Here is a 19,094-nt window from a genome sequence, read left to right on the forward strand (position 1 = left end):
AGGGAAAAAAAAAATGCGGAAGAAACCTCAGGGAGAGCCACAGAGGAGGGATCCCTCTCCCAGGACAGTAGTAGCTGCTGACTGTCAGCTGTTGTGTAGCGGCAAGTTACGAACGGTCGCTACTTTCAAATTAAAAGCCCCCCGCTAAGAACCCAGTTCTAAAATCCAATGGGGTGCAATGTAAAGCTCTTATTTTGAAGACAACTTTGTTGTCACTGATCACTGCCCAACTTCGTGCTTCACGCCACGTCACGTCACATGTTTACGCCTCATTAAATCCAGGGCTTGACTGTTTTCAGTGTTTTCCGCCAATAGAGGGGGCTCTCCTGCAAGTGGAGCTTTCCCTGGTCAAAGTTAAGTAGGTCAAAGTGCAAATGTTTACATAGTCATAAAATAAAATATTTTGTGTCTTTGAAAAATACAAGTCAAATGTTCAAAAAACCTTGTTATTTACTTTATGAGTGTAGTTTTAGGAGACTGAGTTAATTGATAGGCTATTTATTTACAAATATAGCCACAGATGAAGACAAAATCAATCTTGTATGGAAAAAAGCATAAAAAATTGCAATAATCGAAGAATCGTGGCCAATAATCGAATCGAAGCTCCCATAATCGAAATCGAAACGAATCGTGAGGTACCCTTGTTGGAACACCCCTAAATGTTAAGTGATGTGACGACAAATCAGAGCGATTTAGAAAAAGGCTTTTACAGAAAGCATCGTTGTCACAATTGGGAGCATAAATGTTAGCCAAAACCACCCGGGTGTTGTGGAATCTTGCCAGCAACTATGATAAATCTGCCTATTAGGGTCAGAGATGGTAATGGAACGCACAAAGGGAACAGATTTATGTAACAAGATGGCTGCACCCCGAGATTTGCCTTGAAATGAGAAATGATAAGTCTGACCTACCCATCCGAGTCTCTGAGGTGGGTCTCTTGCAAAAAAATCAAAACGGCACCAAGATGGTAAAGATGGTGCAGTATCTTACTTAGTTTTATAGGATTATTGAGCCCTTTACAGTTGAAACTAGTGAATCTAATGGCACACTCACTGGCTGAAGTTGCATTAGATGGGGTCATAGCCAGCTAACAGGAGTATTATGTAAGAGATATTATGATGATCTGAGGCAAAGCTGGAAGTGAAAACTTGACTGATGTAAGACAAGAAGAAACAAAACAAAAAGAGACAGAAACAGAAAAAGAATAAACCTTTCCGTACCTTTCCCCTCCCACCCGTCCCTCCACCCACATGGACTTTAGCAGAAGCATCCCCCCAATCTGTCACACCTCTTGAAGAGAGCCTATAATAAACAACTGAAGAACTACAACTAATTAGGCGTTGAAACTGTAACATGGGGTAAAGTCAATGAAATTACACTGTAATAAATGTACTTATAACCAAGCCAGGTAACTAAAGCTGACTAATAAATCAATACATTAAACAATCCTATTGAACAATAATACGAACATTAAGCAATAAAGAACACTTGCAGCATCTCACAATCAATTGTGTCATAACAATAAGGCACCTATAGTGCTACAGTTTTTGCCTGAGGTATTCCTGCATTCAAGTGGTCACTAGGGCTGGGCGATATATCGATATGAAAAATATATCGATATATTTTTAAATGTGATATGGAATTAGACCATATCGCATATATCGATATAGTTCCTTGCTCCAGGCAAGCTGCTGACCCGGAGCTCTCTGCACTGCTCCCCCCGCCCCTCCTTTTTTACCACAGAGGGGGGAGGGGCAGGAACACACACTCCGGCACTCTTCAACAAACATGGAGGAAGCAACAACGTCTGCGGAGCACACACATCCCTAAACTTGTGTATGAAAGACACGTAGACTTGTAGTTCTTCAGACTTGTGTTTTTAAAGACTGGACATTTGACAGGACTACAGACGGTAAGGGGAGACGATTAGCCCGGGTCAACTTCCTTAGCCGCTGTCGGACACCGCCTTTCTTTCCCCTCTTCCTCCTCCTCGTCTCACTCCAAGTGTTTGTAGAGGTGCGCATAAAGTCATTGTTGCAGTTAAAAACATATTCGTCACTGGAAGGGGAAAAGTCCACAGTTAGATCCACTGGGAGACCATGGGATTGAAATCCGAAAAGGATGTCACGACTGTATTGAATCCTACTTGTGTGAGGAGGATTGACAACCAGTCCCAGTGTGAGATTCAGCGTGGCCATCAGGAAAAGTAAAAATACTATCTACCATCTTCGACTCAAGCGCTACAAAACTATCTGAAAAGTGCGCATAAGAGCGTTAAAGACAGGATGCCACTGGTTTGGAAGTTAGTAAACACTGTTGAGTTAATAAACAACTAAAAACACACACACGCCAACGCCTTCTGCCGGTCGCCACAAGAGCAGCGCCCAATATATATGCACTCACTGGCCACTTTATTAGGTACACCTGTCCAACTGCTCGTTAACGCAAATTTCTAATCAGCCAATCACATGGCAGCAACTCAATGCATTTAGGCATGTAGACGAGGGCCGTTTCTCAATACCCAGTACGCAAGTTCGAACTTGTGAACTCCGGGAGTCTGGACTTGCGGAGTTCAGTTGGAAGAACGAACTCCCGGGGAACGGGAGGACGGGAGAACGGGAGGACGGTCTTTCTGCAATTGGAACAGGAACGTACTTGATGACGTCATCGTCATCGTCTTCGCTGGTTTCGGCACTTCAACTTCTGGTTATTTTCTGATTAAAATAAAAAATAAACCCAATAAAAAAACTCCGTTTCATTTGTATATTTTAATATATATTATATGCAGATATAATATAGAATTTTCTTTTTATACAGATATGAATATAGAATTTCAGAAAAGTGGCTATATAAAGGGCGAGTGGCGGGAAAATATTGTGGGTTTTATTGTAGTGGACAGAGCAGTGACGCAGCGGCAATTGAAGCACTAACTATCTATTTATTTTGTTATTCATACTGTTATCGTTAATATTGTTGTCAAATTGACGACATATGGCGCAGTTGGTCGCTACTTTAATCGCCGGGGCGATGTACAAGGAAGCGGAAGACGAAGCGGACTGTTTGAGGAGGAGCATCCGCCGGAGGAGTGCCGGCATTCGGCGACAGACAGAGAGGAGGCGTGCCATCCTGGCATGTCTCTCTGGAAAAGTTAGTTTGTGTAATCATAACATTTTATTTAGTCCTAATTTAAAAAAATGACGTGACCTTTTTGAAAATTGCTGTTATGTTTAACTACAACACCTATAGGTTTGTTCACATAACTATATAATGCATAGAATTTCAAGTCTAACAGTTTTATTGTATGTGGTCCCTGTCAAATTAACTCAACTACTTTTACTACATTGATTACTATACATGATTAAAAACAGACTTCATAATAATAAATCGATGATTACATACAATATAATAATAAATAACTAATAAATCAAATATTTCCTCTGATATAGGACCAAGGCCCTGTGCATATGTATGCACAGCTGAATGACCAGGTGCCTATCCTGGCCACATTCTTTTCTGGGGCTGAAGTGAAGCCGGCGTTCAGGCTCTCCAGGGACAGCATCACCATGCTGCTCCAGATGTTGCCCCGGGAGAAGAGCCATGGATGGAGCCATGAGCTGGAGGTGCTGGTGACACTCTACTGGCTCGCCTGTGGAGCGTCGTACCGGGTCACCTCCAATGTCTTCTCTGTACCACAAGCCACTGTGTGCAGGATTGTGCACAGGGTTGTGGAGGAAATGATGACCATCCTGCCTAGAGTGATCCACTTCCCCAGGGCTGAGCAGATGGCAGAGGTGGGGGCTGGCTTTGCGCTGCTTGCCGTGCATGAGGCATTTCAGGCTGCTGCTGGTGCCATCGACGGGTGCCATATAAAGATTGTTCCTCCTGCTGAGCCACAAAAAAAAAAGCTATATAAATAGAAAGCTCTTCCCCTCCATTATACTCCAGGGAATGTGTGATGCCAAAGGCTCTTTCCTGGACATTTATGTAGGTCAGCCAGGGTCAGTGCATGATGCACTGGTCCTCCGGAGGTCACCATTGTACCACCAGGCCCTGTATCCACCAGCTGGATACTTTCTACTGGGAGATGGAGGGTACCCATGCCTGCAGCGCCCTGTGGCCATCATGACCCCGTATCGCCAGCCTGTAGCAAGTATGAAAACATACACAGACACGCACACACAGATAATTTGGGGAGTTTCAAATACACTATACATTTTCACATTTTACATTTAAATATTTCTTTCTAACCTTGAATAGCCCAAGTTGAAGCCCGCTTCAACAGGCACCATTCAAGGGCAAGGAACATAATTGAGCGCACCTTTGGGATCCTCAAGACAAGGTGGCGCTCAATCTTCCTGAGGGCCCTTGATGGCCCGTGTTTGCCCCAAAGGTGGTTGGTGCCTGCTGCATCCTCCACAACATATGTGTTGTAGCTGAGGACATCCTGGAGGAGGAGATGGAGCAAGAGGAGGACGAGATGGTGGAGGTCCCCGGCGGCGAGGCTGACCCAGGAATTGAAGAGGGGGATGAAAGGGGCCTGGCAGGGAGGGAGGTCCGGGGACGTCTGGCTGCCCAGCTCTCTGCTCCTCGGGACCTGCCTGCATGTCTGGGTGAACATGATTACATCTAGAGAGTAAATATTCACTCGCGCTCTCTAGATGTAGTCATGTTCACTTGGGAGTGTGTAAATATGTACATATGGTTAGATGTCAATGTATATATTGTGTAAATCAGATGAATATAGATTGTATAGGTGTAAATATGTTGTACATATGTAGTATGTATTTTTTTTATACTGTATTTTTTTCAGGTTAGCCCAAATTTAAATTCAATGAAATCACTGTAAATAATATTTTTTCTTTTCAATGTAATTGGTTTTGTTTTTTTGGTTCATTCTAATTTAAACACAACTGTAAATAAAAGTATATATGTTGTCTATCCAATGTTCTTTTTTGTATAAATGTAAATAATTACACATATTGAATATGTACAGTATCGCTTAAATATGAATTGTCTCAAACACATTTTAAACAAAATTTAATAAACACAAGAACACAGAACAAAAAATAATTAAATATCACAACACACAACTAAAACTTATTTACAAGCCTCTCAAACAATGAGAGGTACCTCTCGGTCCTGTCAGCTGCTGCCCTCTCCCTCTCCTCCTCCCTAACCAAGGCCTCTCTCTCTCTCTCATCCTCTCTCTCAGCTTGTCTTTTCAAAAAGTCCAACAGTTCATTCTCCCTCTTCCTCTTTCGTCCTGTCCTGCTTTCCTCTCTTTCCTCTCTCACTTCATCTTCCTCTGCAGAGGTAGAGGCCGGGGTGCTGCTGACCACGCCACCTGGCGTGGCACTGGCCACAACCAGGGGCGGGTTGATGGCATGCTGCCCCTGGAGTACAGCGTCCATGAGGCTGTACCACTGCCAGATGGCAGCGGTCACACTCCCGGCCTCTACCCCTTTCCCAGTTGGTGGGTCTTTTAACTCCTAGAAATAAGTTATTAATCATTACATTGTGACACTGAAAGTCTTTGTTTGGTTTAATTTATGACATGAGAAAAAGTATTTTTTTCAAAAATCTGAAAAATCCAACAGAGCTTTCCATCACCATTTTAAACACAAAGATATAATTGGTACCTTATACTTGTCCTTCAGATTGTTCCTTTTTTTTTTTTGCCTGTTTGGCAGTGATGGGAAGGCCACATATTCTAACAAAGTCCCTTGGAAAATACATAAATACATTAAATTGCATACTCCTCCATAATATGGTTTATGACTGGCAAAGTCGAACCCTTCCCCAGATATACAGGCTATGATGAAAATAATATACTCACTCCCATCCCGTCTTTGCAGAGTTTTTACGCCCTGTGAAAAGGGCCTTGTTCTCCGAGCACCATTTGATCAGGGCCCGGGTCTCCTCAGCTGTCCCTTGAATGAAATTACGGTCGACAGATTTAATACACAAAACCGTACATTTTTACACTTCTGATGTGTTTAAGTAGTCAAGCTAATAGGGAACAACAGGGAGTATGAGCGGATAACGTTACGCGTTTTGGTCGGCGACAAGTGCTTCATGTTAAATGAAATATAAAACTTAAATAAAACCCTCGCACCCCACACAGACCAATTTATCCGGTATCAAAAACCCTAAAGTATTTCGTTTCAGACACTTACCCATTAAATGCAAAGTGAACGGTCACGTTTTACCACTACAACGATACAGAACCAGCGGGCGGCTGATTTCAGAGGGTCACGCCGGGACACGGCTGTAATCTGCGGGGTAGCAGTAATGCTAAGCACCCGGGCCAATTTGCTAGCAGCTAGCGGAGTACGATAGCTGTTAGCGGGTGGTTACCACCGAAAACGTCGAAGCAAAAACTACGTGCGGCAGTAATGAATCGACCACAGCACTAATTTGCTGTTATAACAATTACATTCTCGTACAAAAAATTAAAACTTACATTTCGTGACCCTAAATCAAACGTTTAAAACTTGTAACTTACAGTTGTGAGTCCGCTCCTCGGCCATTGCTATCACGAAATGCATTCTGGGATACGTAACTTCCAAAAGTCCACACAAGTCTCCACCGATGCATCCTCGATGAAACGGGTGGGGCGAGAACACATCCGGGGTATTCGACCGTACTTGGCCAGATGCGAACTTTGAATTGGAACAGTACTTGGTCCGGCGCTAATGACGTTTCTCAAGTCCACAAGAACAGAAGTACAGAGAAGAACGCATATTGAGAAACGGCCATGGTCAAGACGATCTGCTGCAGTTCAAACCGAGCATCAGAATGGGGAAGAAAGGTGATTTAAGTGACTTTGAACGTGGCATGGTTGTTGGTGCCAGACGGGCTGGTCTGAGTATTTCAGAAACTGCTGATCTACTGGGATTTTCACGCACAACCATCTCTAGGGTTTACAGAGAATGGTCCGAAAAAGAGAAAATATCCAGTGAGCGGCAGTTCTGTGGGCGCAAATGCCTTGTTGATGCCAGAGGTCAGAGGAGAATGGCCAGACTGGTTCGAGCTGATAGAAAGGCAACAGTAACTCAAATAACCACTCGTTACAACCGAGGTATGCAGAAGAGCATCTCTGAACGCACAACACGTCGAACCTTGAGGCGGATGGGCTACAGCAGCAGAAGACCACACCGGGTGCCACTCCTGTCAGCTAAGAACAGGAAACTGAGGTTACAATTCGCACAGGCTCACCAAAATTGGACAATAGAAGATTGGAAAAACGTTGCCTGGTCTGATGAGTCTCGATTTCTGCTGCGACATTCGGATGGTAGGGTCAGAATTTGGCGTCAACAACATGACAGCATGGATCCATCCTGCCTTGTATCAACGGTTCAGGCTGGTGGTGGTGGTGTAATGGTGTGGGGGATATTTTCTTGGCACACTTTGGCCCATTAGTACCAATTGAGCATCGTGTCAATGCCACAGCCTGAGTATTGTTGCTGACCATGTCCATCCCTTTATGACCACAGTGTACCCATCTTCTGATGGCTACTTCCAGCAGGATAACGCGCCATGTCATAAAGCGCGAATCATCTCAGACTGGTTTCTTGAACATGACAATGAGTTCACTGTACTCAAATGGCCTCCACAGTCACCAGATCTCAATCCAATAGAGCACCTTTGGGATGTGGTGGAACAGGAGAGTCGCATCATGGATGTGCAGCCGACAAATCTGCAGCAACTGCGTGATGCTATCATGTCAATATGGACCAAACTCTCTGAGGAATGTTTCCAGTACCTTGTTGAATCTATGCCACGTAGGATTAAAGCAGTTCTGAAGGCCCGGTACTAGCAAGGTGTACCTAATAAAGTGGCCGGTGAGTGTAAATGCTGCCCTTACTAGTGTTTGTCATATTTTGTTCTTTTGTAATGTTCGTTATTTGCATCTGTGGATTTGTTAGAGAGAAGAAAATCTGTAATTTGATTTTAATAAGCCTTTTATAGTTGTCAAACTAAAAAAAATTTGATATTGTACTTTACTCATATAAATATATTTATTTCAGAAAAAGATTGGCCTGTTTTTTTTATAGGCTATTTTCATTTAAGATATTTTTTTATTTAAATGTGCACCTTACGGAGCTTTGATTTCAAAAAAGGTACTCCTGTTGTTATACAGTATGTTTACATTTTATTGGTATTTGAACAGCTGAGCATTTATTCATGAACCAGGTGAAGAAACCCGTTTATTATTTTTTCATTTGATTTTGCAACTGTTTACTGAAATAGCCGGTTTCAATAAAACTACTTGCTAAAACTTGCTCTCACTTTGCGGAAAAAATATCAGGATATATATTGTATATCGATATTCAGCCTAAATATATCGGGATATGACTTTTGGTCCACATAGCCCAGCCCTAGTGGTCACCATGAGCCTTGTTGAAGAAAATCAAGACTGGCAGGAGTAAACAAGAAAAATAAATAAATAAATAAATAAAAAAATTGGTGTCATATCAGAACTGTAGTTCACTGAACACATTAAGAAAACATGACATCCAGGATGAATGGCAAGTGTAGTCCTCAGGACTAGTAACAGTAGCAGCCCAATAGCAAGTTAACATGCTAAATAGTGTCAGGAGTGCTGTGATGTAAAGCGTAGAGTGCGATGGGCCCGGTCCAGCATAGGTTTGTTATCAAGACCAAGTATGTCTTGTAGGAGCTGGGCAGCAAACTCGGTAGGACGAGGACCTTCTGTGCCCTCAGGCAGGCCAACTAAACGAACATTATTCCATCTTGAAAGACCCTCCAGGTCCTCGCATTTCTTTGACAGGGAGTCAACAGTGGCGGTTGGTCGGATAGCTCCATGTCGTGAGCATTGTCTGAGCGCTCGAGGTCCGTGATCGATTCGCCATATAAAGCAAGTCTGTTCTTAAAGGGCTCCAAAGCCGCCACGATCTCTCTTAACTGCTGCCGAGATGGTGGTATCAAACTTACTGAGGATGTCCGAGCGCATTTCGTCCATCATCTCCCTCATGTTCGGCAACAGGGTGATGTGGCCGGGTGAGCCATCTCTCCCCTGGTCACTGCATGGCGCTGTGCCAGCCTGTGCAGGTTAATGTGGGGCAGCGCTGCGGGTGATTAAAACCAGGTGTGTTGGTCGCCGCTCTCCCGATCTGCTTCTGCTGTGCGGTGAGTCTGGCGTGTTGGTCGGCGTGCATGTCCGTGTCTCCCCGTCGTGTTATTAAGGTAGGTACCCTTTATTATCTGCTGTTTCATCGCAAATTTATTTGGCTCTGGGGCTTCATCCTCCCGCTGCAGTGCTGGGAGCGACAGTGAGCCGGCGGGCGCGAGCAGGTTGGGTGCAGTAGAGCTCACAGGTATGCTGCTCGTATTTGTCTGCTGCTGCAGTTTTTCACTTATTGCCCTAGTTGTGACACATTCTCTTTTGCTGTGCAGCGAGGCTGCCGTAACCAGCGGTCCCCCGTTCTCCTAGTTCTGCATCTATCCATTTGGCGTCCTGGTGCGTTCCAGTCATCGGCCACCATGATAAGGGTTGCTGCTGTCCTGGCTCGGCTCCAGGTGGACTGAGATGTGTCATACTGTCTCAGGTCACTGTATGTGGTTACAGCCTCAGGCCCAGTTTGAAGGCGTCACGCCATTATTGTACCCACACCACGAAATCCAGTCCGAGTCCAGCAGAGTTGGCTCACCTGTCTTCTCTTGATTTAACACATTATTTTCCTTTATTAATTTAAATATCAAAGATTGTTTTGTGGATTTAATTTAGGTTGCACTTAGTTTATTATTTGTTTGCTAATAGTTTAGATTGTCTTTATTGCATTAAGCTGATTTTGGGTTAAAATATTATTTTCTTTCTTTGTTTAACATTTGATCCAAACCTAAGTTGGTTTATATTGTGGTGTTAATTTTCTTAAATTCCTTAGTTATAAACTGAATTTGTTATTTCCTTTTTTTTTGTGATATATAAAATATTTCTATTTTGTTCTGATATTTTCTTTGGGTTTCTTTGGTATTAATTAATTGATTAATTGTGTATTTGGTTTCCTTTTCTTGCTTTTTAAACCGTAGATTCCCCCAGAGGTCCCCACACTGTGCCTTGTGTTAATTTTGTGTTTTTCTTGTTTTACAACAGGTGCTGAGGCCCAAGCGAGTGGCAGTCCTCCCCTGGTGGTGGTGTTTGACACAGTCTTTTGGTTGCAGTGCACTGTTGGTTTATAGTTTGGATTTTGTCCCTTTTTGAGTTCCCTGCCGCCATGGTGAGCCCCAGCTCACCATTGTTTCTTTTGCCAGTGTGGTGGCTCTATCTGCATATTCCCCCTTGGGTCAGCTAAGCCTGCAACCCTCCTTTAGTCATTTTAAGCCATTTTGTTAAAGTATATTTCTTTGAAACCACGTCCTCTGGCCCTCGTGATTGTACAAACCTGTGTTGGCTAGGGCTGCAACGATTAGTCGACGTAATCGATTATGTCAACAATAAAAATTTGTCGACGCAAAACTTTTGCGTTATACCGATGCCTAGAGTCTTATGCCGTTCCTCGGAGAGGTGGCCAAAGTTATGCCGATTGCTGCTCAGCGGCTTATACCGATGCCTAGCCTTATGCCGTTCCTCGGAGAGGTGGCCAAATTTATGTCGATTGCTGCTCAGCGGCTTATACCGATGCCTAGAGCCTTATGCCGTTCCTCGTAGAGGTGGCCAAATTTATGTCGATTGCTGCTCAGTGGCTTATACCGATCCCCAGACTCTTATACCGTTCCTAGGAGTGGTGTGCCGCTGTTGTGCCGCTGTTATGCCGCTGATATTCCGCCGACACATGACGGTGTGTGCTGCTAGAGAGCGTTATGCTTCTGAGAGACTGCTGGATGGGTACCGTCCCCTGATGGATATGCAAATGTAGTGCCGCTGGGCTGGTTTTACGACAAGTGCTGCCATAAATGTATACATTGTTGTAGTCTTTTTTAACAATGCTAACTTAACACATTGCCGTAAATAAAGGAACGTAGGCTATGTGTTTCTTTTGGATGTTATGTTGGTGGGATGTAGGCATATAGACAGTAATTACACGTGGGATTCTTGCAATATGATAGCAAAGTAATATGTCTAAATTTGGGCCAATACACTACTTAAAGCTAATGAAAGCGATAGCCTTAGCTAACATGGCTACTGTAAGCCCAGCCACCGTAGCCAGTCTGACTAATCGATAGCAGAAACTTTGAGCCAACCAACTAAACAATACTTCCTGACAGGCTTCCTTTACTAGGAGAACACAACAATACATTACTTCGTATAAAAAATTCAGTCTGAATCATTGTATCAAACAACTGTTGGAAATTAATGTATTGGGGTATTTTCTATGATCCACCTTCAGATAGTCTGAAATGACAATCCACATATGTATTGTTTACACCACATATTACTGTTAATTCAAACATTTGCTTGAGAGTGAAGATTCAGTTAGATAGACATACTAGTACATTACTAGTATATGAAATGTGTTTCTATGAGTATTTTAGGCTAATTGGACAGGGTAAATACATAACAAACATTAGAGGGTGTAGTCATTTTTTATTGTCAAAAACTCTCCATAACACAAACAGATAACCATTGTTGAACAGGTCAGGAACGATTAGTTGCTGGAGGGTGAATGGTTCAGCAGAGAGACCTGGTGAAAGTAGGAGGAGGAAGATGAGAGAAATGAGAGAGAGTGAGGGGGACAGAAAAAAACAGAGCTTGCAGAAAAGCTTGAAGAAAATTTACAAAAAAGTCTAGTTCGTTGCTTTCTTCTTGGCAGAACACAAATGAACCATTAGTACTACACTAGGGATGAGAGATTCATTAAGCCTGACAATGACACACTGAAAGGATAATGGTAACAGGTGTGAGGCATATTAAAAACAGTGACTTCAAACTACAAAAATATAGTCTAGAAATGGTTGTTTTGGTGTTAGAGGGTTATTGACACTGTGACTGATCTAACTATTAATCACAGTCATGGCCTGTGGGAAGTTTTGGGCCAATGAAAACCCTCATATGTGGACAAACAAAAATTCTGCTGCAGGCACAGGTTTGGAGAGGTGACCATGACCACTGGGCTGAACAGCGTGCATGCTATAGATAATGTGTGAAACATCAACCGCTAAAAAGGCAACTCATACTGAGTAGCGTTTGAGAAGAATGCTTAGTATTTTTACTTAAGTATGATTTTTTTTGCAGTTGGCTGCAGACTGCAGTTGGCCTCACAAAACAATGCCCGGTCCCCCACTGACACTGACACTGAAAATGACTCTTACCTCTTGCTTGACCCCCACTGACACCATATCTCTTTCACTTTGTTATCACTTATGGTTCTGTCTGTCTCGTTATCATGTTGTCTATTTATTGTTTATTGTTTGGCACACATAGCTTCGAGACCAAAACAAATTCCTTGTATGTGAAAACCTACTTGGCAATAAACTTCTTTCTCATTCTGATTCTGATTTTAAGACCAGAAGTTGAAATTGAGTTTTAGTTTTAATATTTTAGTAATGTAACTGTATTCATACTTTAACACAGATTTTCAGTACTCTTTCTACCACTGGGTTCCTCGTACAGAGCTCACAGCGCTTACCAGAGGGGAGGAGTTTGAACAGGTTGTGTCCAGTTGTGCACAAATGTTTCCTACCCGTTTTAATCGCCTGGTTCCTCTGTCGGAGCGCAGGTATGGCTACAGAACCCTGGGTGAGGTGGCTCACTGTAGTACCCACGACTCTCTCCTCTGCTATGGAGCCAGAACGGTGACTTTAAAATTTGGCATCCAAAAAAAAAATTGGCATTGAAAACAAAACCAGTACTGAAAAAGGAAACATTGGCATTGAAACATTTGTATTGAAAACAGTTGTATTGGCATTGAAACAAGTATTGGCACTGAAAAAGGAAACTAATTAAAATAATTAAAATCTGAAAATCTTATTATTTTATTTTATTGGGATTTTTTGTATTTTTCAATGACAATCTTGAGATTTTTTCTTCATGTCACTTTTTTTTCAGTGACAGATTTTTTTACAATGTCAGTATTTTTTCAGTGTCACTGATTTTCAGTTTCAACTTTCTGTCACTGTTTTGGCGTCGAGAGGGAGGGGTCTGAGGGGAGGGGCAAGTAGAGCGTGGTTTGCATATAATTTGCATATCGGCATCCTGAAGAAGTGCGCAACCCGCCATCAGCCCGAAGCCTCTGGCATGGTGGCATTGCTAAAATGTCCAGTCCACCGGGAACTTCCAAACCGCAAGTAAGTCTGTTTTTTTTCTCTGCTATTTACATGTTTATTCACATGCAACCTGGCCTGTTTGGTTAGCTTTTAACGGCCGTTATGTTGTTTTTGTAGAGGTCCGCTGGAACATGTAAGTTTCTAACATTAGCCGTGTTGGCTAACTTAACCTGTGGTTAATGCAGGATCAAAAATAAACACCCGCCAAGCGCCGAACACGGCTAAAAGTCGGTTTTGGCAGAAAAATAAATTAATGTCATGTGTCACCGGCCTGGCGGTAAATACTTGTTGCTGCCAAGTAATAATACATCACAACAGCGGCTAACAGTAACATAGCCTGGGACGTTAACATTGACATGATAAACAGCAGGGCTTCGGCTGTGTAGTTAAGCTACTGACATCCCCAGCACACGCACACACACACCATACAGAGTCTCATCTTTGAGCCGCTAGCTCAGCTTCAACGCAGGTATGCCACAATAACTCTTACAAGGGCCGCGAATTTGCTTCTGGTGACGATAAAAATGTTCCAGCGGACTCTGTTTCCAGCGCGGTCATGGAGAGTCTGAGCAGCTAACTTACTGAGCTGTGACTACCAGCTCTGCTTTTCTCAGTTTACCTGCCACTGACAGATGAGCCAGAAAGTTAAATGTGGACCCTGAGTAAATGGTAGCTAATGTTAAGTCTCCAGCCCTGTGATGTTTTGCCGTTGTGTTTTTCACAAAGACCCTGGCCGAGTGAAAGTTAACTTTAAACGGCTGTTGTGCTGGTTTGGCAGCGGTCCACTGAAACCAATGCTAAGTTATTAGGTGTTGGCTAGCTAATCTGTGGTTAATGATAGTTAGCGTTAATTCTCCAGCCCTGTGATGTCTCTTTTCTTTTTCTTTAGGAGTTAGAGGCCAGTGTTATTGCTGCTGCACAAGGCCTCATAAACGTGCTAACGCAAAATATTCAGCAGCATCACACCCCAGCACAGCAGAATCCAGTGCAGTCACATGAGCAACAGAATCGACAAGCACAAACCCGGAATATTACTTCAGTTCAAGGGAGGTGTTGTTGAAGTTGAGAGAGATGGCAGATTCGCGACCCCAACAGATGACGGTAAGTTAATCAAAATATGTTTACCTATTAACTTTTATATATTTGGCTTTTTGCGCTGACGATCCAAGGAAATGACAAGTTTCTTTAAATAACATCTTTTGTTATTTCATGAATTGCACTGAGTTCTGCTTAGCTAATTTGAAATCAAAATTAAAGTTTTGCATTTGCTCATATGTGGAAAGGGGGGTTTCTAACATTAAATTATTTGATTTAAACGTAATTAATATTTAATTAAATGTGCGCCAATTCAACATTTCTATAGCTGTATGGCAGATCTAAGGTAGAGTAGCTTGTCATGGCAACTTGAGCTCTGATAAATATGTCATCACATTAGTGTTTTTTTTTTTTTATATTAATTACAGGAACCTTCGATTGTGAGGCAGTTCATGGAGAGAATGCTGAGAAGGCTTCAGGAAGTTCTGCGACGTCAGCCTGTGGATTTGGATTATTTGCACTTTGTTTTAAGTCATGAAGTGGGACTTCTACGCTCTTTTGCCAATGTAGTAGAGCTGCCTCAAGATGTTGTTCGTGCTTTATCTGACTTATTAAGACTTCTTCGTTTACAAGAGGAGAGTTATCCAGCTGCCACCTATGTAGAGGTTCTGGGGGGTGGTAGGGGACAGCCAAAACTTGCAATTTCTAAAGAATGTCTCCAAAACCTTATCGACATGCAGTTGTCCATCCCCTGTGTAGCTAAGCTCCTGGGTGTCTGCAAAAGGACAGTATATCGGCGGATGCGTGAGTATGGACTATCAGTTACGGGATCATACAGCAATATCACAGATATGGAGCTGGACAATCTTGTGCGCTCAGTTAAATTGAGGATGCCGCACATAGGCTATAGAATGATGAAGGGCGAACTGCAAGCGATGGGACACCGAGTCAGATGGGAGCAGGTTTCAGCATCCATGCACAGGGTGGATTCTGCAGGGATCTTGGAGAGAATGGCACGTTTAGGCTGTGTTGCTAGAAGAACATATTCTGTCAAGGGTCCCCACTCACTGGTCCACGTGGACACAAACCACAAACTTATCAGGTGTGTGTGTGTGTTTGTTATGTTTTACAAGAATATTGTTATAATATGTTCATATATTTATATGTATAAATGTTGAAATTGTTTGCAGAGGGAGTCTTGCTTGAGCTTTTACAAATAAGTTCTATTCATGTTTGAAGGATGCTGGTAGATTTTGTATGCTATTACAACATAGGCTATAGATTGCTGGAGCTGTATTACAACAAAACAAACTTTTGTAATACAGTTTATTAATTAAGCTGCACATACAGTTAGTTTGTGCCCCCATTCTATAAAATTTCAACATGTGAATGGGTAGCTATTTAATGATTGTTGCTTAGTGACTCTTAGTCCATTCCACACTGTGTGGATCAGCATGCATGCTGTAAATTAAGAACATTCCTGAAGAAGCCTTGATCATTTTAGCATGGTTCTTTAAGGTTCTTTAATTCAGCGTTAGGCAGTAAATGCAGTAGTTTACCATAAAAAAACAGGATGAGGATGTCATACAGTCAGGAAAAAGTCTACTGTGCCACACATAATGAAACATGGTTATGTGTACAACATTGGTTTAACTGTTACATGAAATAAAGGAGGGAAAAAACAGTCATTTACACACTGAGGCTAGTTTCATTTCATCATATTATAGGGGGATGTCCCGTCTAAAGTGCAGCTTTTACAAATAATTGGACTTCACTCTATGAGACCATCTCAAGAACATCATCTTGAATACTGACAGTTTTTCTTTAAGGTCTTTGCAGTTGTCTCCAGTGAATGTGTAGTCCTCTTTGGACAGTGTGAAATTAATTAATTAAGAAATTATTTAATAAAGTGATGGTAGATGTCTTGTATACCCCCCTAGTAAACCATCCATTTAATATTGTGGAAAATATACCGGAGGATGCTGCCCATCTTTGCTGATTAAACCTTTTTGAATACCCTAATTTTTTTTATTGTAATTTGGTTAAAGCAGAATCATGAAGATAACTTTTTTTTGACAGTATAACTGCACAGTGAGAAAAGAAACATGCAATTCTGTAGGGAAAAGATTCTAAATGTTACATGGGTTCATGGTAAGTTAACATGAAACTTGAAAACCTGGGAAATACCTTGTATGAAAATCTGAATTGACCCACTTAATGATTTGTGTATGTAGAGCTATTATAATTTTAAGAGTTGATACACTTTCTGATAATTTATTTTTCCTTTCAGATATGGTATTGTTATCTTCGCTGGAATTGATGGTTATTCACGAAAGGTAAACATTTGACACTTTTTCAAAAAGCAATGCGGCTGAGCCTAGTATTACCATATTCTATTTAGTGTGGCACATTCACGCAAGTATTTTGTCACTATACTCTAGATAATGTACCTGGGTTCTGCGAATAATAACAAGGCATCAACAGCACTTGGCTTCTTCATGAGCTCAGTTGAAAAGTTTGGCTTTCCATTAAGGTAAGAAAACAGCAAGAGCATGATTGTCTTTTTGTCAAAATTCATTGACTGAAAACATTTGACTTTATCTCTGTTTCTTATGTCATAATTTAGAGTTAGAGGAGACCAAGGGGTTGAAAATGTCGGCATTGCTCAATGCATGTTCACTATTCGTGGCTGTGGCAGAGCAAGCTACATATCTGGGAAAAGTGTGCATAATCAAAGGTAAATATCAAAGTTGTGTTTCTTTTAAGTAACCCTAACCCAATGATTTGTTTTTTGATGCCTAAAGCATTAAAGAATTGCATTGCAAAGACCGTAACACCAACATCTCTGTCCTAGTAAATTTGGATAATCCACAGACTCGCTGTAAACAGTCTTCACCAAAAATGATTTATGTAAAAATGATTTCTGTCATAGAAATTCTTGGGAGCAAGTCAATTCTTATTGACGGCCAGCCGGGGAGACTTGCAACAGTAATACAGAGTGAACACTGCAGTACCAAACCAAATCTGAAGGATACATCCTCACAGGAAGCATTTATCCTTCGTAGGCCTACAGAGATGCACTGTGTCCAAATTAGGTTATTGTTCACCACTTTATACATGCGTGAAGAGTCTTGGATTTTTGTTCAAATCAAGACACCATGCTTACCTAAGTTAACTTAAGTCAATGTTTCCCACATATAGACTTTACTTGGGCGGGCCACCCAGGTATATGGATGGCCAGCCCGGGTATATTTGGCAACCCATTCAACGTTTTGCAGAGAAAAATAGAGAAGCAATCTATTATGTTACAATACATGCAACACTTTCTACAGAGAGTCTATCTGTAATGAAACAAAATATAGATGATCTCAACCTTGGGTTACCTAGGAAATGGATAGCAGTGCATCCATATCAAGACAGTTGCGTCAGTCAGTTCACCAAGCAGGCAGAGAGGAGAAACCAAGTCTGACCTACATTTTGAGTGTCCCTGGCTGTGATTCTAATATTAATACGGTGCACTTTTTGTATTTTTGTTCCTTAAGAGTGGAGCGCTTATGGCGTGACGTGTGGATGGCAGTAACAAGGGTATATTATGAGCTACTTCATGGTCTTGAAGAGGAGTGCCTGCTTGATCCCTCCAACAGCCTGCAGTTATTCTGTGCCCAGTACATATTTGTACCACGCCTCCAAATGGACCTAGACACTTTTACAGCTGGGTGGGATAACCATCCTCTGCGTACGGAACAAAACCTGACTCCCAATCAACTTTGGACCATTGGATTTCTCCAGTATCCTGTGGCTGCTCCAGAGAATCTAGAGGTAGACCTCAAAAATGTTGAATCCAAGCTATGTTTAATCAGGTTTACCCATTGTCTCATATTTTAAGATCTGAAACAATTGTGACAAATAATGCAAAAATAGATCAAATCAGAAGTCAAAAAATGTTTTAACGACAATGTATATTCAGTATTTTCGTACTCTCAACAAATTAAAATGAATTCTTTGAAGATCAAATGTGTGAAGTATACAAAAGGCAAGTGTTATAACAAAATTACTTGCCATTTATAGGATTTGCAAGATCACTTGTTGGACTTCAACCCTGACAGTTTGAGAGAAGATGCTCCTGCTGCTGCTGCTGCTGCTGGTGGAGTAGTTCTACCACCCATCCAGTGCCCTCTGGGGCCACAGGCTATGGCTGGACTGAGGGCAGCCATCAATCCTATCACTCCCTCCCAGGACAATGGAAGAGACATTTACAAGGCTGCGCTTGACTATGTAACATTTCACTCAAACTTTGCAGGATAACATGCAGTCTGCAATATAGAATAGATGTTCAACAGTTTCTGTGATTTCAAAAAAATTGTTTCTGATTCTTAGACAAATGAAATTGTAATTGCTTGCATGAATAGGTATTTGTGCAGAACTATTGTGGAGATTGTTTAGGATATATAGGTTTTACTATGCAGTATATAAACAACTCAGTCTGTCATGGTAAAAAGAGATCCAGTTTTATTCTGCTGTTACTTGTTTTAAACAACCAAATGTAACCTCCCACAATTTTATTGGCCAAACTTTTAAATCTAGTGTATGCAGATATTTTAAACTGGCGTCTTAAATACCATTAGACAGTTATCTCGCACTGCATTACACATCTACCAAACTCAGTATGTCATGTTTGATATCTTGGTAATGAAGAATTTAAAATAAAGCTATGTGAATTTGAACACTTTCATGCTGTATAATGTGCATCTGTATTGTGTTGGGCTCTTAAGTGAAATGCTGGGGGGTTTTTTCAGTGGAAAACAGCACATTAGTTCCATTTTACAGCATAA

The 19,094-nt window shown here is 41.7% G+C and overlaps 1 protein-coding gene across 2 annotated transcripts; it reads left to right on the forward strand.

The window, feature by feature from the left end:
• The first annotated feature begins 13,139 nt into the window (after window positions 1-13,139).
• On the forward strand, window positions 13,140-18,986 carry LOC311253837 (uncharacterized protein). 2 transcript variants are annotated; one of them, XR_014621958.1, is made up of 8 exons: window positions 13,140-13,248; window positions 14,117-14,328; window positions 14,691-15,364; window positions 16,342-16,598; window positions 16,704-16,795; window positions 16,889-16,999; window positions 17,805-18,081; window positions 18,331-18,986. XR_014621958.1 is itself a non-coding variant. In XM_084384315.1 (8 exons), exons 2-8 carry the CDS (start codon window positions 14,299-14,301, stop codon window positions 18,565-18,567), a joined length of 1,467 nt encoding a protein of 488 aa, XP_084240441.1. In that variant the 5' UTR covers window positions 13,140-13,248; window positions 14,117-14,298; the 3' UTR covers window positions 18,568-18,986. The 2 variants fall into 2 exon arrangements, 1 of the variants encoding a protein (XP_084240441.1); XM_084384315.1 differs by having other exon boundaries at window positions 16,553-16,598.
• Window positions 18,987-19,094: the final 108 nt, after the last annotated feature.

This window comes from Pagrus pagrus (assembly GCF_965226575.1).
Source record: "Pagrus pagrus genome assembly, contig: HAP1_SCAFFOLD_52, whole genome shotgun sequence".
Classification (NCBI taxonomy): Eukaryota; Metazoa; Chordata; class Actinopteri; order Spariformes; family Sparidae; genus Pagrus; species Pagrus pagrus.